The sequence below is a fragment of the Poecilia formosa genome, unplaced genomic scaffold (genome assembly GCF_000485575.1).
Source record: "Poecilia formosa unplaced genomic scaffold, Poecilia_formosa-5.1.2 Scaffold56, whole genome shotgun sequence".
In the NCBI taxonomy this organism is placed as follows: domain Eukaryota; kingdom Metazoa; phylum Chordata; class Actinopteri; order Cyprinodontiformes; family Poeciliidae; genus Poecilia; species Poecilia formosa.
The window spans coordinates 1,143,131-1,166,834 of NW_006799995.1; the positions used below are offsets into that span (position 1 = coordinate 1,143,131).

Here is a 23,704-nt window from a genome sequence, read left to right on the forward strand (position 1 = left end):
ATGTGATATTACCTCATTATTTTCATCAGTATAACTTTTCTAATGACTTACAGATAGACTTTTCCTTTTTTCCTAGTTTTAATTTTGCATTCTGGTTCTTTGCCTGTGTTTGTTTTTAACCACTTGCTTTGAACAGGATTGCAAATCAGCCATGAGTTCAGGTGCAAATAGCATGTTGCATGTTGAATCTACATCCTTCTCCCTGTCAAATAAATATTCACTCTTACTTTTGTTGCGCCATGTGACTTTTACTGTATTGTTTTAAATGACTTTACTTTTATTTATTTAAATGCAATGTTGACGTTTCTATTTTTGTCTCCCTGACTGTTGTCCATCATGGAAAAACTAATTTAATTTCATGTAAATATGGAACATAGGGGACCTTAATCCTTGGACATTACTCACACTGTCGTGATGCTTTTATATGTTTGTTTTGGATGTGATTCATTCTTGACGTTTGCTTAGTTTCTCGCTTGCTTTCAAAAGAAAATCTAAGCTATCACATCTCCCGACTCTCCTTGGCTTAGTGCCCTTGCTCAGCCCTACTGTCTGGCTGATGCGTTTTGTGTAATATGCTTGTCAGTGTATGTAAAAGAGCTGGGCGGCACGCATGTGGGGACGAAACATGCTCAGGGGGCGGAGGGGATGTCAGCTCATTAACCTCAATTTTTCCCTTCGCAAAGCCCTGCGTTGAGTCACCGTGTAAGTCTCGTGTCATTACTCCTCCCCCAGCATTCATTTGCTGGGAATGACAGGAGAGAAAAGCAACAGGCAGGATGGGGGAGGAAGAGGAGGAGGAGGAGGAGGGAAGGGTTCTTAACAAATTCCCTGCTTGTACCTTGCAAAACTAAAGCCTACGCATCTTGTTTCCTTCCCTACTTTTGTCCTTTCTTTCTCTTCCTTTACCTGCTGTCTGTCTTTCTGACCACAGGCCCAGTACAGTGTTAGGCTCCGCACAGCCCCCCCTTCAGGCATCAACCCATCTAGGAAAAGACTGGCCATTGCTATGGTGAGATATGTTAGCTGAAGCCCCCGTATTTCTTTTATTGTATTTTTAATACAAGCCTTCAAACAGAGACAATGGGGAGATAGATTATTGTTATGACTTGCTGTGAGAAATTGGAGCTGCTTAGGGTAAAAAATAGCTTTCAGCATGAAGTGCTATTTTTTGCTTCTAAGCTAAACGCAAAAGTGACCGGGTTTTCAAGATCTTTGACCTTATGTAGAAGACAAGTTTTGAGAACACTTGATATGAAGAGAACACCATCTCATTGCTCAACATGGCAACTTTGAAAAACCTAATAAACTTAAAAGTGTTTAGACTAGTTGTCAATTCACAGAACTGGCCCCAAGCCGACTGTCTAATTTGTCTATAACCCCTACACATTTAAGTGCATAAAATGTTTTAGTTAGATGTTCTGTATTCAACACAGCTTCATCCAAAAGGCAGAAACCACTAAAACAGTGCAGGTTATTTAGTGCCTATTTTATTGTAAATGTTTTATATCCAGCTGAATTTTCTTATGTTCTTGTCTTGTTCTTGATTTTGGATAAGAGTTCCTATCCAAAATCATGAATGTCTGATATTTTCAAGCACCGTTATTATATCTCACAACAGTGCAAAATAATATCTGGAATACCTTTTTTTTTTAAAACTCTGACGCCACATATTATATTTTTAGTCGGTTGTTTTACAGGAATTTACAGATGTTGTCAGAAGTGTGTAATTGCAGAAACATAATGTGTGAAAACATGCAAAATGCAAAAAAAAAAAAAAAAAAAAAAATCACCTCTGCAGTAATTACAGTAAGAACTCTACATGGAGGTAGAAGAAAGTACAGTTTAAATCATTTAGATGAAATTTTTTCTACTTTTTATTTTCTAAATGATCTTTAATCAACTAAGATCACACAGTCTTTTGAAATTAGATTTACCCTCCAGGCAAAAGTTACTGACTCTGGCTTTCTTGGTGTAACCAAAGAAATTCTCTATTAATCAGTCTTGGGGTAATTATCCTGGTTTTTTTATGCCATATATTAGCAGTTTTAATTAACATGAGTCAAACAAAAAGAAAATGCCTTTTCTGTGAATGACTGTTTAATACACCTGTGCTTATGCATGGCCTGGCTTTCAGTGGGCTGCAATTTGCATTCAAAACAGTTCAAAGCAAGTTGTGTGACTTTAAATTTGAATGAAAACAAAATGAAACCAATGATTCCCTTTAATGGAAAATCCAGGTCACAGTCTTCTGTCTTTACTCCTTTTTTGGGGCCATCATGTCAAGACTGTATAATGCTATGGATGTTTTATTGGAGCTGAAAAGGATTCTGTTATCTTTTACATCTCAAGTTCTTTTGTTTATATGGTTCAGAATCAAATTGTGTATTTAATTCTAGGTTTTCTCACAGCTGTTTGATTGTAATAAAATGTGTACTCAACCAACAGTTCAGATGTTCCTTAGGGTAGCACATAGACTTGTATAATATTAAATTAAGGAAGTCCAAAAGTACAAAAGATCTTGTTTAGAAGTGAATTCTTCATCGCCTTTTTATATAACTCACAAAAGCTTGGAATGGCATTGTCCTTGAACACAGGATCAGTTTGTCAATTTATTTCCTGAACTCTTCTGTGAACTTAAGCATTCTTAAGTTCACAGAACTTAAGAATGCTTAAGTATTTATATGTACTTAAGCATTGTATTTATATACAATTTACTTTGAAGTGCATGACATTTAAGAGACTGATTTGGCTGAAAAAAATTCAAATTAAACCGTTTTATCTTCTTTCCTCTGATACATCACATTATTTATGATATTTTTTTTCTTGTTTATGTACGTACTTGAAGGGTTTCGGTTTCCCACTTGACTCATCTTCTTGCTTTGCATAATCTTTTGCATTGGTCAGATGTCTCTGACTGTTGCTATGTTGTAGCAACAACATGTTTGTTGTTGTTCTAGCGATGTTCTTCCTGGTAAAACATTGGTTTTGTGGGTATTATATTGTTGTTTAAAGTATGTTAACAAAGGTTTCCAATAATGAGGCGTGATATATATCTTTAGTCAATTTGTTTCAGAATAAGGTGTTAGGAAGTTGCTTCTCTGTAATTTTTAAACATCCTATTTATAAAGCAACTTCATAAATTTTCATAGCCACTTTTTACACTGTAAGGTTATTTTGTGTTAGCTTCAGAGCTGTAGGATTAAGTTATTTGTTGTCTTACCCAAACTCTTTTTTTTTCTATGCCATCTGCTTAGATTGAAGACTAGTTGGCGTCTTTGGAGATAGACTGATGCATTTACTTGGCACTAAATGGCTTATTATAGTCAAAGCTTTCAAACTTTGACATTTACTTTTCATGCTTTGCTTTTGTACTTTTTATTTATTGTGTAGAGCACCAGATCGCAATAAGACATTCAATTATATGCTGAAGGAAACCAGCCGTTTTTTTGTGTTTTTTTTTTCTTCTTCTTTTTCCTTTTCCTGTTGTAGTTATCTGATGGTTGCGGTAAGCAAAAGCAAATGGCTGGGGTAACGTGACGTTCACTGTGCCCTTTAATCTTTTCTCTGTTTTCGCTGTTCATCCCAGCCAGTTAAAAGTGGCTCGTGCTCTCTCAGATATCTCAGAAACTGTATTTTCTTACAGTTCTTCAAGTACACATGCGGGTGTTTTCATGCCATACTTTGTCAGGTAGAGCTGCGACGCTAAAGTTGTTAAGCTTAGCACCGCAGCACCTGCTGGACCCATTTGCTAATTGCTCTTGGTGCTGATTTGGTTGTTGCCAATGAAGCTCATCCAGCACCACGAGGGTCCTTGAAGGCCACCACAGCAGGATGATGGAGGCCATGCGGGTTGCACTTTGGTTTTGACGTATTCCTTTCTTCGACACCTTTGTGCAAGTGCTCACACGTGGCTCACTCAATGGCTGTGTCCTCTTTTGCACTCTACCTCAGTTGCTGCAGAGGCAAACTGTTGTCACAGATGATGCACGACGCAACATGCGCTTCGAGACGCAGCAGTCACGTCTAAAACGACAAGTGAAAATCCATTTGGTTTTGGTCGATTGCCTTCAAAGTTGCTGAAACAGAAACAGTCTGAAAGCTCAACATTTTTGCATTAGCGTTCACACAGACTTTACAAAAGCAAATTATTTACATCTGCTTCTGGGATTATTCTGTTGTCTTCAAGAGCTTGCAGAAGTATAATGTTCTTCCGTTGTGATATTTTCTTTTTTTTTTTTTTACAGATTTATTTCATTTCAGCCTTTCCTGTGGGGCCAATTATAGGTATCAACCAAACTTTAAAAAGTTAAGATTTCAAGACCTTTACATTTTCCGTCAGATTTTTTATGAAATTTAATCTTCTTTCACCAAATATTTCTGCCACGAACCAAAGACGAGCCCCCTCTGAGCTCCTCTGGGCAATTCATCAATTGCAAGTGGGAAGAGCAATTTCCCACACAGCTGTGATTTTTCAGCGATGAAGCCAGCAGTGCAGGAAGGTGTCGTGTGACTTTGACATCAGCAGTATGCTTAAATTAGCATACTATTCGCTTCAAAAACAATAAAGGGGGATTTCTGGATCTTGCTAGCGCTATTAGATTGTGCACCTGGCTGGTCGCACAAACCTTTCGTCATTACTAAATCTGTCCCTCAACCCAGCCATCTCCTATACAAGTCAGCCGACTCAAGCCTGTGGCTGCCTTCCTGACTCGGGGACATAACAAAGGCTGGCCGGCTTCTACCACCTTCACTGCAAAACACATAAAGACAGGAAAATGTGTTTGATGAAATGGACCTCGTAGTCCTTCTAACGAGTTTAATAATAATAATAATTAATACTGCTATGAGTTTTCCCCTACGGTAAACCAACATTTTGCTCTGAGTAGGCCAACAAAGGCTCCTGTTTTTCCTCTCACATACTATTGGCTGTTTGGAAATGTTTCCAGGTGCATGAAATACAGACAGAATACAGAACTACCATAGCCATCTGAACAAACACACTTCATCAGACCAAAACCAACCAATCAGAGGCCAGCATTGCCAATCAATGCTGGTGAATGTGATAATATAGGAGAAACAATTTACACTTACAGAAAAGCGGCTTATCTGCCATCATTGGTGCCCATGCTAACCTGAGCATTCACAACTTTCCCTGCTAGCTACAGCTTAGCAGAGAACAAGTTGGGAAACGGGAGAGGGACGAGCAGCGCCACACGAGATTGTGATTGACAGTGGTAACTGCTAAGAACCGCCTCCTGGCTCTGATTGGTTGTTTCTGGTTGGCACTAAGAGCATGGGGAGAAGGCACATTATGCTAAATTGCGTATCGATCTGTGTATATGTTTATGAATGTGAGTCTAACTGGTAAAACATGAATTATCCTGAGAAGTGAAATCCTCACTTTTATTTATATTCGGGTCTTTGGTTTAACATTTTGATTTGCTTGAGAAGTCTTTAATAATAAAATAAAATACAAGTTGTCTAATAACCATGCACACTCTGTATTATGATTCAATGACTTAAAACGTACATTACTTCTTATGACAGGGCCATTGAAATGCGAGGCAGACATGCAATAGTCTGAAGGGGTTTTTACTAAACATACTTCAATTTTTCCCGAATCTTTGGCTTCTCTGTGAGAGTCAAAAATTATATCTGACTTCTTTCTTCTTCTTCTTCTTCTTCTTCTTCTTCTTCTTCTTCTTCTTCTTTTTAATTAAATAAGAAAATCTCTTCACAGTCTAACAGCCACTGACTTGTATGTGCAGATAAACTGTCATCCGTTTAGATTTCTATCCTTCTGTGAACCGTTGTAAACCCGAGTTCAAGGTGGAAACAAAGCCTTTTTTTGGCAACCCACATGCCCCACACTCCCACCTTGCACTACCTCTCCATATTCTCAATCTCCACTCTCATCTCTTTTCATCTCTGTTTCTGGCTGTTGGCTCTGTTTTGTGGTTGCTCCAGCACCTCAACAGCAAAGTGGATAAATGGGAGCCTTAACTTTTTTTTTTTTCTTTGCTGCACATCCCAAAGCATAGGTGAAACCGGAAGTGGTAACAAAACCTTTTTTTAGTTCACCTCAGTATGTTTCTTTCGCCTTGGAGGTGATGAGTGGATTGGTCCATCCAGGGATTGGTTTTCATATTTTCTGTGAATTTTGAACTAAATGAGGCAGTTTTGTTTCTTTTGAACTCGCGCTGAGTGCAGCTCTCTGGTGACTTTCAGCAACATTTCATGTTTGATAAGATAACTGTTGTTCACCTGTGTCTAATTAAACAGAGCAGAATATAATTGTAAACAGTTCTCTAGGAAAAAGAAAATCTTTGAATTATTTTTTGGAAGGTATTTCTGTGATTTCAGAAACATCGCTGAAACTTTGTTTAGAAAAAAGCTCACAAAGTCGAGAACCAACCAGAGAGGACCAGCATCCTCTCTGCCTTCTAGATACAAAACAAGTTAAGAATTTGAACAAAATCTCACCAAAGGGTTTTGGTTTAATTTACTGCTTAATATTTGTAAAATGAATGCTGAAGTCTCCATGTAGATCCTGGTTAAATAAATATTATATTCTCCTTCTTTTTTAAAAAAAAAAATAAGTTTTATACTTGCCTTTACATCAATTGCCCATTTGGGACACAAATAAAATCTGAATCTGAATCTGAATCTGAATCTAGTACCTCTCATTAGTGGAAATGGAGAAATTTCAGCTGTTTCAGCTACATTAGTATGATGACGGGAACATACTTAACCCATTCGCCATTGATGATGTTCAGGACACTACAGTGTTTCACATTGTTCTTTGGCCCAGTCTTCTTTGGAGAGTAAAATATAATAATTTTTTTTTGACTACAGATTATCATTATATGAACAAAAGCTAAAACTGGTGCAGCTTTATGATTTTTCTTTGGTGAAAATCAGATCCGATACCCGTCTTTCTAATTGCATATTGAAGACTGCTGAAAGGCTAGTTTTTCTGGCATCATTCATTTTCTCTAGTTTTTCATGTGCAACACCTCAATTGTCTTTGAATGTCATGTTTTTCTTCGTGTCGGTGCATTTTCAGCAACCAGCTGTAGCTGTGCACACCACATTCAGAATTAAGGAGGGAGCTGCAGCGCCCAGCACTGTCTCTATGTAACTGTTCCTTTCCTGTGTGTTGCATAGTAAGAGGTTGAAAACTAACTTGGATAATTAAGAAAAGGTCACATTATTTCAGTCGACAAAATCCACTTATATTCCTTGTACCGTAAAACACAAACAGTCCCATATTTCAGAGCGGGTTCTTGGTGTCTGCTGGTGTGGTTGTAACAGACACTCCAGCACCGTGTACAAATCTTCAATTTAAAAATGGAAGTGCAACTGAGCAAATAAAAATGAAATCTTACTTCAAGTTCTGCCAGCATTGGCTTTACCAATAAGTCTATCCAGATCTCATTATGCTGGTACTACTGAGGGGCAGAAAGGGGAAAAAAAAACTTAGACATTGTGACTTCTCAAATGTTGTCATTGATCAGCTTGTATATCATCATAGACCTTGTCTTTGATTTCTGTTTGTTGAGGTTTTGTCTCATTAAGGATTGACAAAATGTCGATATTAGTGAAACATTAGAAGAGAGATTGTGTATTGCTGTTCTACGTTCTTGTGCAGATCCATCAGTTGCTTTCGCCCCTTTTTACTTTAGCTTCATCTACTTGCTTTCATGCAGTAAGAGAGCACTTTACACACGGTGTTGCTGTTAATGTTTTTAAAATGAGCGTGCAACAGTGTTGAAGTTTTAAATGATTCGATCTGATTTTACCCAGTTGCTAATGTTTGTCTGTGATGTATGTAATGAGCTAGCCCAATGAAGCATACGCTGTAAACAACCCTATGGGGAGTAGGGCCACAACTTTTTTTTTTATTTTATTTTTTTTTACCAGCAATAAAATGTGTTATACATTCCTCTTACTCCAGCTTTAATTGTTCAGTATTTGGAAGCGTTCCCAACACGGACTGAATGCCTTCGTTCAATTCCTCCCCTAGCCATTGCCAAACTATGACTTTGTACAGGCAGATTTTAATTCTAATAAAATTTACATCACCTTTTCACAACTCCCCCTTCTGTTTGCTGATTGGCTGAGTTGAGAAATCCAGCTCAATGGGATAAATCTCAGACGGCGGACTGAAGAGAGATGGTCATGGCCAGGTTGGTAGATCATGAAAAAGATTGCTACATGAACGGCAGCTAGTTAAGGGTGCAGATTTTGATCCGCTAATAAACATAAAGTGTGCAGTGTAAACGTGCTCGACCTTGCATTCATATGATGCCAAATACTTCACATAACTTGTCCTTTAGCACTTTTAAGAGGTCCCTGTAATTCAGCTTCACATCATACAGTTTTCCTAAAATCAGAAACTTTCCACACTGGCTCTCTGCTTCAGATCGCCAAAATCCATTAAATTCCACCTCAAAGATGCAAACTTCTCCCTCTATGAACACAACCTGTTTGTTTTTTTGTTTTTTATTTTGCATATGAAAATGAATCATGCAGCTGATAAAGTGGGGCCACATGAGTTATTTGATGTTGGTACAATAGATGTGACCCCAGTGGTGCTGCAGATGTGCGCGCACAAGTAGTGTGACTTCAACGTGAACACAGTTGTGTGTGCAGGATCAAGCTCTCACACCCAGGAAGAGGCCCTGTTTCCCTTATCTAACGACAACAGAGCATGTGTCGCCATGGCCACCGGCTGTGCTTTTTATGGGCTTTGTGCGTGAGTGTGTTTGTGTGTGTGTCTGTGTGTGTGTGTGTGTGTGTGTGTATGTACGTGCATGCGCGTGTTTTGAGTCCTTGTGTATATGTTTGTGCCATGTTCATTGTTTGCCCATGTTCATTGTTTGCTTGGGGCGTGGTGCAATACCAGATTTGTTACTGTAGCCTCTCTACTCTCTGTCTTTTTCTGCACACTTCCCATGCAACTGTGAGAAGTTCTTGTTTTTCATTCCTTCTTTTTCTCTTTCTTTGTTTCTGTTTCTTTCTTTCTTTTCTCCCCATACTTTCCATATTGTCTTTTTATTTTCCTTCACTGCTGTTGTTAGGTGTGCGTGTGCGTGCGTGTGTGCGTGCGTGCGTGCGTGTGTGTGTGTGTGTGTGTGTGTTGGTGTCTCTGCCTCCTCATCCTCCTCTGGCTTTGAACCAGAAGTGACAAGTTGGGCAACATCAAAATTCGGTGGCACACATTGTCTCAGGTTGGGGTTTGTTAGGTCGCTCCTACAGCTTAATTGAACAGAGGGCTGAAGGGGAAGGAGTGAGATGTGAAGAGAGAAATGAAGAGAATAGGGAGAAAGATGAGGAAGAAGGGTGCTCAAACAGGCATACATATTGCATGAGCCCCCACCTCCTCCTCCTCCACCACCACCACACCCCTTCTCTTCACAGAATGGCTGTGTACTGTTCTGGGTTTATTAATTCTGCTCGGCGAGAGAATTATTTTTAGAGACTTGGTGTGCTGGCAAAGGCTTTCAAAGTCACACCTTGTACATATTCTGCTTATAGATTTTCTCTTATTAATTCAAAAGTTCAGAAAGTTGGTTGAGGTTGCTTTTTGGTGCGATCGTGTTTTGTTGTTGTTGCTGACATTTTTTCTTTTTTTTTTTCCTAGCGCGTCGTCCTAAATCCGCTTAAGTGTTAATTGGATAAAAACTAAAATTATTAGTTGCTACACCTCGTCATGTAGGTTGTAAGATTCAGTTGTAATTTCCTGTGATTATTTTCAGAGAGTAACTCGTGGTGGTATGCTGAAGATACATTGCTGGGGAAAAAAACAAATAAGGATTTGCCAGTTGTAAATTCTTGCTTTTTTTTTGTTTGTTTTTTTTTGTTTGTTTTACATTTAAATGTTTCAGATGATCAGACAAATATTAAAAACAAATATAACTTGAGTAAATGCAAAAAGCTACTAAAACTTTAACTTTATTAATGTTGACATTTAGCGTAGAAGAAGATTATACTTGAAAGAAAAGTAATTGTTTGTGGAGTAGATTCATTTTGAACAAATACTGGCTACACAAATTCCAAATTTGTAACAATTTACCTGCACTCTAGAAAATACTGGTTCTTTTGTTGTTTGTTGATTACATTTTTCTCTATTATTTTATAATATATCACTTTAAATTTACTGGTGTATCTGATAAAGATCTGTGAAATAAAATCTTTTTAAATCAGCATGCTTAGGCAAGTGTCTGTCTACTTCCAAGTAACTATTAGTCAGTTTGTTGATTGGTGAAGACGTCAATTTACAAAAGAATTGAATGGCATGTTGTCTCGTCTTTCCCGGACATTTTCAAGTGTATAAAGTGTGAGTGGAAACCTTTTAGGGGTGTGTGGCCAGCAGCAGCAGCTCATTTGCATAAAAGGGAAACAGCTCCTTCTGAAAGGAGCTCAAAACAGCCAGAAATGACCAGGAGAAATCCAGATATATGAGTATAGTGAAAATATATTAATCAGCATGTTTTTTTGTTTTTCTTTCACAGCCATAGACCTACCCTAACTTAATCAAGGAAGTATAGCAGGTCACCATTAGCAACAAATATCCAGTTGTTAAACTTTGGTCCTCATATTAGTAGACATATACGATTTGTGTTTGGATTTTTTTTTTTTTTTTTTCAAACAATCAGGCCCATTTGGCCCATTTGGCCCATCTAGGTAAAACGTTTTTCCTCGTCTTTGGTTTGACATGATTTTTCTCGGTACTGACTAAGTAGTTGCGGCATTATGCCACAAGCAGTTGATCTTCACCCCCCTTCCACCTCCTCACAAACAGATGTTGCCTAGAAGGCTTAGTGGGGAGCTTATATAAATTGTCCATCAATCAGAGGCAGTCTTCAGTGGAGCCACCAATCCTGTCATCATCAGTCTTACAGAGGACTCCTAGATGAAAGGATCCCAGCCTTATATTGCTCCATTAGAACTGTGTAAATATTACATGCTTTCCCTGGATGTGCTAGTTAGCATTACTTCCACCTTGTGGCTTCATTATTTTTGAAACACTCAGCTTTGTCGATGATTGCGAGGCATGACCCAGTTTTGTGACTCGCTAGCTCTCTTTTTTTTTTCCCTTTTCACTTCTCTTGCTCATTTTCCTCATTCTCATTTCCCTCTCACACTGAATTTGTCCTTTTTGTCATTTATTCATCGTGTCTCTCCACTTACTGCCTCTGCATTGCCTTCATTCTTTCAGCTTGCATCTGTGTTACTCTCATCCTCTCTCCCTCTCATCTATGCATTCTTTATTTCACATTTGTCTCTCTTCCACAGCCTATTATTATTTTTTTCTCTCTCTGTCCCCCCCTTCCCTCCCGCACCCGTCCCTCTCCCCGTTCTCCTCTTCTTCCTCTACCCTTCTTCTTCATGTTTTTTCATTTCTCTCCACCAGCACCACGTGTGTCACGGATTGAAACATCGCAAGCAGTGGTCCCTGCTGAACAATTACCATGCAAAGCAATCCAAATAGAGATGTTTGCCGAAAACAACATGTGTGTAATTACTGCTTAATGAGGCCCTTGTCTCAGGCAGAATGCCCAATTAAGCTGCCGATGAGAAAGCGATGCCAAGCCCCGCTGAAGAAAAAGAGACGAGTGAAGGGAAAAAAAAGAGGGGGTCTGGAGGGGGGGGATATGGGGTGTGTGATGGAGAAGAACAACTGGGAAGGTTGTAGCGCAGAGAGAAAGGTGGAGACAATGGGAACATAGCGACAAAGAGTGAAAAGTGAGGGATAAGACAGTAAGACAGTGAAAGAAAGATGGAAATAAGTGGAACACCACAAAAAAAAGGGAAAGAGTAAAAGATATTCCCCAGCCCACATGGAGTAATGGCTGAGCTGATAGCACTGAGCCAGCAGTAAATTGGCATTTTAAATGGAAGAGTGAGAAAGTGCAAAGCAGCATTGTTCAGAGAAAGGAGCATAAGGGAAAGGGCTTTACATTGCAATATATAAGCAGCCATGTTGAAGCACAAAATGGCTGACCTTTTCCGGGGCTGTTTTGGCCTTTCCGACAATCGCCGCATTGCCTGGTGTCGGCGACGAAATTGATCATCCTCCCCGGTTCATTTCCTCCCTTTGAGCACCCAAAGAATTCACTTTGCAAGAATTAACTCCAACGAAAGCTCTGCCGGGCGTTGAGGGGGTTAAAAACGACATTGTTCGGCCACTCTCTTTCAATCGCTTTCCACCCGAGAGAATCTTTAACAGGCTCTCTAAGTGGCTTTGCGTCATATTAAAGTAGAGTTTAATGGAATAAAATGGCTCAGTTAGAAGAGAACAAGCGGCCTGTCGTGTGACGGGGGTTAGGGGGAAGAGTTTTTTGCAGATATGTGAGCCGGGTCAAGATTGTTTGACCCTCTCTCTGCAGGTTAGTCAGATGATAAACACTCCCGTGCTTGATTAAGCAGTCGGCTGGATCTGCGGCACAATTAGTCAGCATTCAGCTTCAGCAAACACGGGGCGCTCGCTCACTGCGTTCAGATTGATTCCTCTGAATGGGAGTGTGGCTTAAGTGTGACTTGCACGCAGCCCCTGACTCGATTTCATGTTTGCATATGTAGATGAATGTAAATGTAATCATTAAATTAGTCATGTGAATCCTCACTTGGGCCTTTTTTTTTTAATGCATGTGTCGTTAACCAATCGTCGCCGCAAGGCAAGTCCTCGTCCTACCCAAGCTTTCATCTGCAGTGACGTACAGTAATTTCTCTTTCTCACCACTCACATGCTCGTTCACCTACTTCAGCCCTTTCCTGCCTTCCAGCATAGATATTAGATTTCCCCTCCCCGAAGGAATTCAGCTCATTTCCGTCCATTAGGCTACCTATTTGGCTATTGTTTTGAGCAGGTACATCTTACGATCCATTTGTATGCTCTCCTATCCGGCGTTTGTTTACCTTTCAGGCCTTCGGTAACTTTCTCCTTAGCACAAAGCGGACCACCGGCAAAATGAGAAGGGCCCCTCCGTATATTTAAATCTGAGGAATGTGACATGGAAGGCCGTCTGGTTTGATCGTGTTTCTGCTTCTGTCAGTTTACGAGTTTCTTTTTAGGCCTTGACATTGAAAGGACTGACTACAGTCAACAAATAGAGATGTTGACTGTATTTGACAAGCTTAATTTTTGCGGGTTTTCACAGTTCCAGACAGGGGTCTAAATAGATCCAAGATGTGCATGAAAGCATTCATTTGGGTATTTTATTGACGCTTGTGAACCATTCTTTAGTATTAGTTGATGACCCGTCTGATAGATAGCCTGCGGTTTCTTTTCTTTCATATTGTTGAGGCTCTTCTCCAATCCACAGTCAAAGTCGTGCCTACAGACTGAAATCCTACCCCACCACTAATAATAACTGTCCCTCAATGTGTTTGAAGGAAACCACAAACTTTCGGTTGCCATCAGTAAGATCCTGGCATAATTTTGGCTACATGCACCATTCATCTTTTCAGAAATGGAGGAGCTCTTTTAATTTGATTGACTCGTTTTTAAGCACACGCTTTAAGTCTCCAGTATGATTGAGGTTTTGGCAATTACAGCAGGTCGATGTTAATCTGCTGTATCTGTTCTAAAACCAGCATTGACGTATGATTAGGATCTTTGCCCACATTGCAACCGTCTTGCCGTTGAGTTGAGTTAAAGGTAGTTGATTTTATTTCTTTAAAAAAAAGGTCTGTTTAATTGTTTTCTCTCCAGCAATTGTGACACATTTCAAACTAATCTCTTTTCCAGCGATTTAGTTCGGTAGAGAGAGCAGAGCTAGCATGGTGCACTCTGCTGTTGACCCTGTGTTGTTTCGCTGCACCCTCGCCGGTCGGGAGTCATTTGTTGTTACTCGAGCCCTAACCCCATGTCAAGGAGTGTTTTGGCACCTGCAGCAAGTGATCCTTCATTGCCTGATTAGCTCCAGTTAGAAGACGCAGCATGCCTTCACTTCACAGCGCGTGCACACACACACACACGCACACACGCACACGCGCACACACACAAAACACACCCTCGAAGACAGCAAGCGCACACTTCCTAACTGGATGCAGTCATAGATTCATTCACACTCGTTCTCTTTTCTCACACACGCAGCAGAGCCTACAGGGAAAAGCCCATCTCTCGTCACCACGCTCATGTAGCCTAATTACCGGCCCGCTGACGAACAGTAATTGCCCGTGCTGCCATGCCACCACGAGGTTTAACCAAAGTGACAAAGTCATTAGTCTCACACTTGAGGCCACCCGTAAAGAGCTTTAGAGCTTTTCCTCTTTGTACCTCCTCCCCAGGCACCCATCATCTTTTTTTATTTATTTTTTTATTTTTTCCCCAAATCTCGTCTCGCATATGATGTTTATTTATCCTTTGTGTTTCTGTTCACAGTTTGATGCTGACAACATGTATATGAATGACAGCAACCAAGAGTTTCGGTCGCCAAATCAGGTAAGACAGCCCACGTGTTTCACACTTACTGATTTTACTTTAGATTTTATTGGGATTTAACACTAAAGGACAGATATTAGAAAAAATATGATAAATGTTTTTCCAATTTTGATTTTCCTTTGTTCTGATTCAGCAAAATCCAAATGTCTTCGAAGGTCGCCTGTGTGTAATTTATTTTCAGTATAAATGTGTTCTTTGAAGGCCTCAGGGATATTTTGGAGAACATTACAGAATAAACAGTAACATGAAGATCAAGGAACAGACAAAGTTGCTTTTTAATTTCAAACCTTAAGCATCTCACAGAGCACTGGTCATCCAGCACGCCTGTCCACCTAAACTGACAGGGAAGCATCCTCCACAAAATATTCACATTTTGATTATTTTTATCCAAAGCACATTTTCCTAAACATAAAATAATTTATCCAAATGGACCTGTCATTACCGGTGACAGGTCCCACCAAAGTCACAGTGCAAATGTTGACCATTCTGAGATTATTCAGGCCCTGGCACTGTTTCAGTCCCATGGTCAGTGATTTAGACACAGCCACCGCTCTGAGTGCTCCCAGCTGGTAGATGGGAACACATGGCAGGACATATGGCAGAATTTGGACCTCAAAGATTTGTTGATCCAGCGGCTCGGCCTTCTTGTTCCGACAAAGCACGACAAAGGTGGGGCCGTCGTGTCAATTAGCGCCTTGCCAAATAACTCAAAGCGGCAGCGGACGAAGCCCCCAGGGCCAAGGACAGCGCGACCCGCGCACGCAGCGACTATCTGTTTCTCACAAACACACAATTACAGTAATAGGAAGTGACATAATCTGAGAGACAAAGAGCATTTTTACTCTCGGTGATGGATTCTCTCACCATGACGCTTAATGCGGCTGTCCATGGTCATAAGTTGCAATTCTGTCATAAATCACTGAGTTCGTCGACACTGAAACAAACACGTTCTCTGACTTTCTCTCTGTGTGCGTTGCGATTTTGAGATAAACATCTCGGTCATTGCAACTGTACCCTGTATCAAAGCCAGGGCAATATGTAAGAATTAAAAACGCAGCAGCATGGACTCATACCAAAAGCTAATAGGTTTTTCTGACCATGGCTCACCTCTACACCCATTGCTTTTGCGGAAGACTGAGTGCTGCAATAAATGCGGAGACAAGATTTATTAAAAAACTTCCTGCGATCAGCTCTTTGAACAATCTCACTCGAGAAGCCCTCCACCCTTCTTTTTCCTCCTTTTTTCTTTAAATTTGTGTTACTAGCCCATTAAAAGGAATTTAATTACAACCGTAACTCGGAAAGTGCTTTCAAACAAGCCTTTGAAGACGTTGGGAGCAGCCAAAATGTCCTCACTGTACAAAAATGTGCTTATTCACATGATGTAAAATTTAAGTTAGACCCTGCAAAAAACAGACGAACAAAAAGCACATGGATGTGGGCCTCACCGCAAACACATAAACACTCATAAACCTCCACCAACTAAGACACACACACATACACACACGCACAATCAAAAAGAGAGTTCAATAAACACACACATGTGCTTTCATCCTATAGGATTGTATATTTCTTTGATGTTGGGATTGCGGGACTTTAACGATGGGTCGAGTGGGGAGCTCTAGCAGCTTATTGTCTGCTTACAGCTCACATCACAAGACCATAAAGTCAGTTGTTGTTTGCCACATTTCCTCGTCTGCCCCAATTATGTCACCGCTCGCGCATACGTGTGCGTGCTAATTGGGATAAATGTCCAGCTTTGTAGTTCTGCTGGCGCTGCGGTCATGCGTCAATCACCAGCGCCCACTCCAGGTTTGCAGTGTTGCGTCAACAAATACCTTCTTAGTGGATAAGGCAATTTGGGCTTTTCAAAACATGTCAGCTGCAGTTGATGCTCTGTCAGCGCTGTCAAATAGGAGCTTACACACAAAACCTGGGAAACACAGAGTTCATTGTTGGGCGTCTCCATCCTTCAACAGAGCGCCTTTAATTTCAAATTTTATAGCAGGATAGAGTCGCACCCTCATCGGTGTAATACTAATAATATTTTTAAAATTTTGCAGAAACATTTTCCAGCCCGAATTAGTTGATTTTTCTCCTCTTTCTGACTATCTTAATGTGCTACAATGCTCAGCTTCTGAGAAAATAAACAGAAGTAAAAGGCTCACAAGGGGGGAACCCTAAACATCGCTCTGCCCAGCGACTCTCTCCGGCTCATTCTGGGGCATCCCAAGGCTTTCAGCAGCAAAAACAGATAGTCACTTCACTGAGTGTCCTCCCGATGGGACCTCAAAGGGAAGGCATCAGGAAAGGCGTCCAAACTTAGCTGACCTGGTTTTGATCTGAAAAACCTGTGGTTCTACTCGGAGCTCACTCGCATGTGTTAGAACATAGATAAACCAGACATTTCACACCTTTTTCTTTGCGGTTCAGCTGCTTCTTTACCATGATGCCAGTTCCCACGTTGCAGCAGATAAACTGCAATGGGTGACACTGGCAGGAGTTCATCCTGTCATCAGTGGGTTGCTGGGTCGAGAACCCGCTCTTACACTTTGTCCAACCACACTTTCCACTTAACGCGTAGAGCAAAAAATAAAGTCTCATTCCAAAACCTAGTGACTTGGTTGAAAAACATTTCGAGAGCTTCTTTCTAACTACAAAACAGCATTTGGGCCAAGAATGATGGCGCTGGTCTTGCTTTGGTCATTTACAGGGAAGATGCCACACTGTGCAACACCCAGTTCTCTCCTCCTTCCCAACACCCTGGAGTTAGTTTTCTCTTGCAAAGCTAACTTAGTTTGAAGTGTGACAAATAAATAACTTCACCTTTTTTTTCTTCCAAATTTAGAGCTATGGCTCTCGCCTGCCACTCCACAGCTGCAACACACTAGTTATCCCCCAGAATGATCCGAATGGTTGAACAAGCGATGTGTTCAAACACAGTTCATGCATATAATATGTGCGTTTTCTCTATTATGCTTCATATATAATGTTAGCATTTGCTGTGATATAATTCAGTTGTTTTTGATTGCATGTATTAAATGTTCAGTGGTTTGTTATGGAGATCCAGGATCCTCTAATCTAGTCTCCCCTCCCCATGTTTTTTTTTTTTCTGCATGACTTTTTTTTTTCTTACACTGTGGTAACAAAAAAAAAAAAAAAACTTTATTCTTTAGCTCATAGGGCAATGCTCACAATTACTGTGCTGCTGCACAGGTCAAGCATATTTTTGAACGAAAGTGGCCATATGCTTTATCGCATATTTTAACAGTGTGGTCAGATACCGAGCCGAGGCCGTACATGATGTGTGCCTGTGAAAACGGTGCATGCAGCCAGAACAGAGACTCCTTTGTTTGCATGTCTGGGGTCTTCTACAGCAAATGCAATGAGGTAGCAGTCTGACACAGCCAGAAGATTACATTACACATAACATCTCTGGGCTTTTAAAAAAGAGCAAACCGCTAATCAGAAACAGCCTTAAAGGGGCTGTTCGCTGTATGCTTGAATGCAGCCCATCCATTCAAACAAGATGGGCTTTTTTTTCTTTTCTCCTTGCTTAAAATATTGCATGTTTTCTTTAGAAAACATCCATGCGAGCTGCGCATATGGAGCTGTGGGGCAGTGTGATGATGCTAATGTTGTTACATTTTGTTCATCTGTTAAGAGTTTCAAAATATAAGCAAATGTGTGGGATTTTTCTTTGACCAGCTTTGTTTGTATCGCCCACTCACAAAGCTACGAAGGGACAGTTTGTTGAAATAAAGATTATTAAATGCCTCATTTATCCCGATGGAATGGAAATAAGCACTACAGAATTGCAAATCTCTCTGACGGACTAGCTGCAGATTTGATTAGATTAATGGCGGGGGAGTGGGGGGGGTTATCGTTACCTCGAAATCACTTTTTAATCGGAATATACTTCCTTCTCAATCTAGATCAGCTAAAAAAGGATAAAAAAAAATACGCGCCAGGCTCATCATTCTTTACAGAATGCGAAACGTAAACACTTTCCTGATTGGAATTTGCGAACATTTATTCAGACTCAATAAGAAAGTGAAGAAACTGGCAGTGTGCTCATTATCAACCCGTCGCAGGGATAAATGTGAAATAAGGCAGACCGCCGTTTATATTTCTGCAGCGCGGTTATAGCTCCGTGAGAATGATTGGTGTTCCTCCAACCACGCCAACACAAATTCTAATTTTGTTTAATAGGCAATGAGTGCCCTTCATTGGCTTTCATATCAGGCTTGATTAGTTTGAGTGGTTGAGCAGACTTGTTCCTCGATGTATATTTCTGGATTTTTTTTTTTTTGGCTGGCCTCTCCTTTCGCTCCGCAGTGTAATTAGTCCTCATGGACTCATGTGTCTTCATAGGTAAGCAACAGGCTTAGACAAGGAGAGAATATTTGGATTAAATGAAGCAACTTAGTGGTGGATGTTTAGGTAATAAGACAGACCACTAGATGTGCTAAAATGTGTCATTTTCTTGTTGCTCTTTGCAGGGTTTTGCAATTGTTCAACTTTGTCACATTCTATTTTGTGTCACAATTGTATTCATGTCTTGTCTTTGGGTCATTTTAACGTGAGAATATCTTTTACTCTGACTGTATTTTGTTGTCCTGCTTAAAGATGAAACTTCTGCAGCCTATAACAGATCTCCTTTCAGAACCCCCCCCCCTCCCCTTTATTCACCTGCTCTGCTCAGCTTCCCTAGACCTGTTTTCCCCTATAGATAGTAGACCAGAAACTGTGTTTTAGTCTCATTTGACCAGACCGCTCTGTTCTGTATGCTTGCCGTCTCCCCTACATGACTTCTTGTGGCTTTTTGTCAACAGCTTGTTTCGTTAATTTTTTTTTTTTTTGTCTAGGCCAGATTTGTAAAGTGCAGAACTAGCTTTCATGCCAACAGATTTCATCTCCTGAGTTTTGGACGTCTGCAGCTCCTCAAGCGCTCGTCATGCTTTACGCCCTCATTTCCAGGTGTATCAATTTAAAGTTAGTTTTGATAGTTTTACAGTTGTACTGTGTTTTGAGTTTTGACTGATGGATTGAACAGTTCTCTGAGAGAAATCCAAAGCTCGTGTTATTGGTTTCATGTCTGACTTCTGAAAGCAACCAGCTGCTCATTTTTCAGATTTTCTTGAGGAGTTTTTGAAATCTCATTTTTGTTCTATTTTACTCCACTTCGTTTAGTCTATCACAATAAACCGAGGTTTGTTTGTANCCAGAAACTGTGTTTTAGTCTCATTTGACCAGACCGCTCTGTTCTGTATGCTTGCTGTCTCCCCTACATGACTTCTTGTGGCTTTTTGTCAACAGCTTGTTTCGTTAATTTTTTTTTTTTTTTTTTTTTTGACAAAGCAACATAAATTTTGAGGGGCTCATTAAAGGTGTTTTGACTTGATCGAAATTGGAAGCAGACTTGCAGTATCTTCTTAGCATTTCTTCCTCACAGATTTTTCCGAGGGAACATTTTGACATTTAAATCTACTTTCCTTTCTCCCACAGGGGTTGTTTTTAGAGATGCTTGTTTATACACAAGTCATCCCTTGAAGGAAGTCTTCAAGTAACCATAGACTAGCACAAAGCAAGCTATTTAAAAAAAAACAAAAAAAAACACTATTATTTCATTGCTTCTTCCACTTAAAACTTTTCATCTTTAAGCACGCTCTGTTTGTGCTGTTACTGGTTAATTAACCAAGCAGGTAGTTATTGTATAAACTCAAGATCATTTATTTGTCTCAAATTGACTATAAACTGGTTAACTGTGTGTTCATTCCTCTGTGATTTGTTTATTCTTTTTGTTTCTCTGAGTCGGATTTAAATCCCACAAAATAAAAGATGGATTTTTCTTTTTAAAATAAGTAGAAACAGTAAGAAAGTTTAACAAAACGTTTACATTTAGTACTTTTAATAGACTTCAGAATGCAGCCTGATTCATATCAGATTGGCACTAGAATAAAAACATAATGGAATAGTTTCAATTTAAACCATAGAATTTGACAACTTAGTGCCTTAATAACTAAATAAAGCAAAGTGGTTGTGTTTTATCTTGATTATTGAGTTGTTGTTTCAAAAACATACAAAAAAAGTGATACTCTTAGTAATAATTAAAGTCTTAAGTTTTAGCAGAATTTTCATTATTTCGGAATGTGGGATGCTTTAAAGCTTAAAGCATCAAGAATCACATAGAAAGTATAGCATATTGAACTAAATGTAGTTTAAAATGGGAATTTAACTACCTTAACTTTGACTTGAATCAAAGTAAACTTGAAGCAAGGTTTTTTAGATTTAATTCCTTACTCTGTATCGCACAGACAAAAGGTCGAGTGAAATGCGACACGGTCAACACGACAAAAACTGAAAGTTAAAACATTTTTCAGACATTCAGACACACTTTTGGTTCTCAGGACATTATGTGAGCCTGTATTTCTCCATTCACCTTCAGAAAGCATTTTTTTTTATGCTTTCCCATTCTTTATATCGAACTGTACTGTGTTAAAAATAGAAGAAGCAGCACATCCATTTTATATTAACTATTTCAAGCACATTTGGCAAGAAAGGGATCAGAAACTGAGGCTTTCAGGATAATTACAACACAAACTGACCAAAGTGTGATGGTGGCAAGACAATATCGCTCGAATAGATTAAAGAAATCTTCCTCTAAATACTGAAGAAGAAATCAGTGACCAAACCCAAAGGACAAGTCTTAACTTCAGGACATTTTAGAAGATTTTCTTAGTTTTCCTTGACATTCAGGACAACTCGTGTCTCACATATAGGTTGTTTTTCCATTGTCGGTATGTGCTTCTTAGTCGGTGAATGAAGTACAAAATGGACAGATGGCTCCTTCAGTCACCTGCCAGTTACTCTTTTGATCCTCCCTTCTTCTTTCCACTATTGAAGGACAACTATCTCAGATGGCTCTGTCTAACAAACCATCTGGTATGTCACATTATGTAGCAGAAATATCTTGGCACTGAACCTCATTTAAAATTACAGACAACCATTTATATGTTTTCGTAAAACTTTGAACTATTTCTTTTTAATTTATAGCTAAACAAGTTAGTCTACTTGTTCCCCTACAAAGAATCTTTAGCAGATTTGCTGCAAATGAAGAATATATATATATTTTTTCTCTTTCAGGCAACATTAAACATGAGACAGGTGTTATTTGTCCTGTAGGACCATCCCACATTCACTCTTCTTTTTCCCTACTTTCATCATTTTCTATATCTCTCTCTCTGAGTCAGAAACACCTCAGTTCACCTCGGCACCCAGTGTAGGCGATGCTGATGTGAAAAAGCACCATTACTTAATAGTGAGTCACAGTGCACCATTATACCCCCACCAGCACAACTGCAGCATTCTCCTAACTACCCAACACTGGCTCTCCCCTCCAAACCTCTCCATACCTCAGTAAAAATCTTCTCTATGCTTGCGTTCTTGTGCTGCAAGAAAAAAATAAAATAAATCCTAGCGGAATGTTTGAGAAAATGGAAGAAAAGAAAAATTGAGGGTATGAAAACGCCAACACACATCTGATTGCTTCTTTGAGGCTCCACAGACCCGTCGGCAAGGTCGTCAGAATGAAGAGGAGATGCAACATATTCGTTGTGTTTGACTTTTTTTTTTTTTTTTTAAAGAATGTGTGCAAACTCAGTATCATAAAATCAGGCTGAACATTTTTTATTTATTTTTTTTTCCCCCAGCTCTTAAACCAGCAGTGGTGCATCGATATGTGAAAACTGAGCTGGAAGAACATCAAAGGAACACATGAGCAACATGAACACCAATACTAAAGGGTGGGAGGGGGGAGTATTGTGAGTTGTAGTCAGAACCAGTGGTAGACCGTTTTTTTTTAGGTCAGTCCATGTCAGCCAATAAGTCCAATTATCATGGGTCTCTGAAGTGCAACAAGCGGTGAACTCCAGCGTGCATTTGTAGAGCTGCTGAAATAAATACTGCGCTCAGAGAGGGAAGATTTTGTAGAAATTATGTAGACATTCACTCCAAACTGAATGTGATTAGGTAGCACAGAAGACAGCGTGGTAATCTGTGATTACATAAGAGGTCAACACTTCCCTTGTTCTTTAAGTCTGAGCACACTCATAGTCTGCCTCGCAAAAATGTTGATACTACATTTTCAAATTTTGTCACAAACTCCAAATTCCTCTATTGGGATTTTATTTTGTGACATTTAATGGAAGAAAAATGCTAAATGTTTTGTGTGTTTACTCGCATTTCTGCATTCAAATATATTTATATAGAAAAAAGGGTGAAAAGTCAGCTCTTTGTCATCAATACCTCGTAGAATCAGGATTTGCTGCAATTGCGGTGGCAAGTGTTTTGAAGCGTTTTGTTTCACATCTACAGTCGTCTTTTCCCAATCTTTGTTTTTTTGTTTTTTTTTTCAAAATTTCTCCCGCTCAGTCAGATCGGACGAGGTTCTGCGGGTTCTCCCCGGGTTCTTCCTCAAATACAGAACGGCACCGCCTCCCAAAAACCAGCAGCAGAAATGCGTTCAGTGATTCATGCACTTTTAGAACTTGAAACCTTGGCTCTATTTTGGTCCTGGTCTTTCTCTCCCTCTCTCCCTCTCTCTGTGTGTACATGCAGCACGATGCGCCGAGGGATTTAGTGGGACTAAGTAGTTTGATATTTCTATTGGTTTTTTTGCATATATTTTCTCTCGCTCTTTCCCTCTCTCCCAGTGATCTTTCTCATCATGTGGAGACCAAGGTCATGCCTGATTGAAATATAATAGAAGTGCAGACATCTGGCCTAATACTGTGGGAAGTTAAATCTATTTTAATGGCCCCTGCCGCAGTGGATTCTCTCTGATGCACTCTTGCGCTTCACTGACAGTAAATCACAATGTTCTCTTATTGCCCTGACTGGAATGAGGGCATAGAGAAAGAACAATGAGGGATCCACATCATTTGTTTTCACCCCCCCCCCCCCCCTCTTTCCCTCACTGCTCCGCCTCCCATCAGCCCCCACTCCTCTCCGTTTGCGACTCATAAAGCAAGGAGCTTAAAGAGAGTGACATCATGAAAATAAAAATAAAGGGGATTATAGGCAAGCTATTGTGCCATATGTGATTACCAGGGCTTCCATGTTCCCTCGGGGGTGGATGGGTGACTATGAGACAACATGTTTTCTTTATTCATTCAATTCTCACTAATGAGAATAAAAGAATAAGAAATAAGACTAAGAGCACAGTGTTACACCCTTTGCTTGGAAAAAAAG

At 39.8% G+C, this 23,704-nt stretch overlaps 1 protein-coding gene across 3 annotated transcripts in view; it reads left to right on the forward strand.

Annotated features, from left to right (window-relative positions):
- Positions 1–23,704, forward strand: part of LOC103138940 (TOX high mobility group box family member 2-like) — a 101,402-nt gene that overhangs the window by 40,855 nt on the left and 36,843 nt on the right. For 2 of the 3 annotated variants that reach the window (XM_016672159.1, XM_007553350.2), the window contains 2 exons: positions 932–1,009; positions 14,393–14,452. In XM_016672159.1, the coding sequence (XP_016527645.1) occupies positions 932–1,009; positions 14,393–14,452 (138 nt within the window). The remainder of the gene's footprint in view (positions 1–931; positions 1,010–14,392; positions 14,453–23,704) is intronic. The other variant, XM_007553352.2, reaches the window with a different exon arrangement.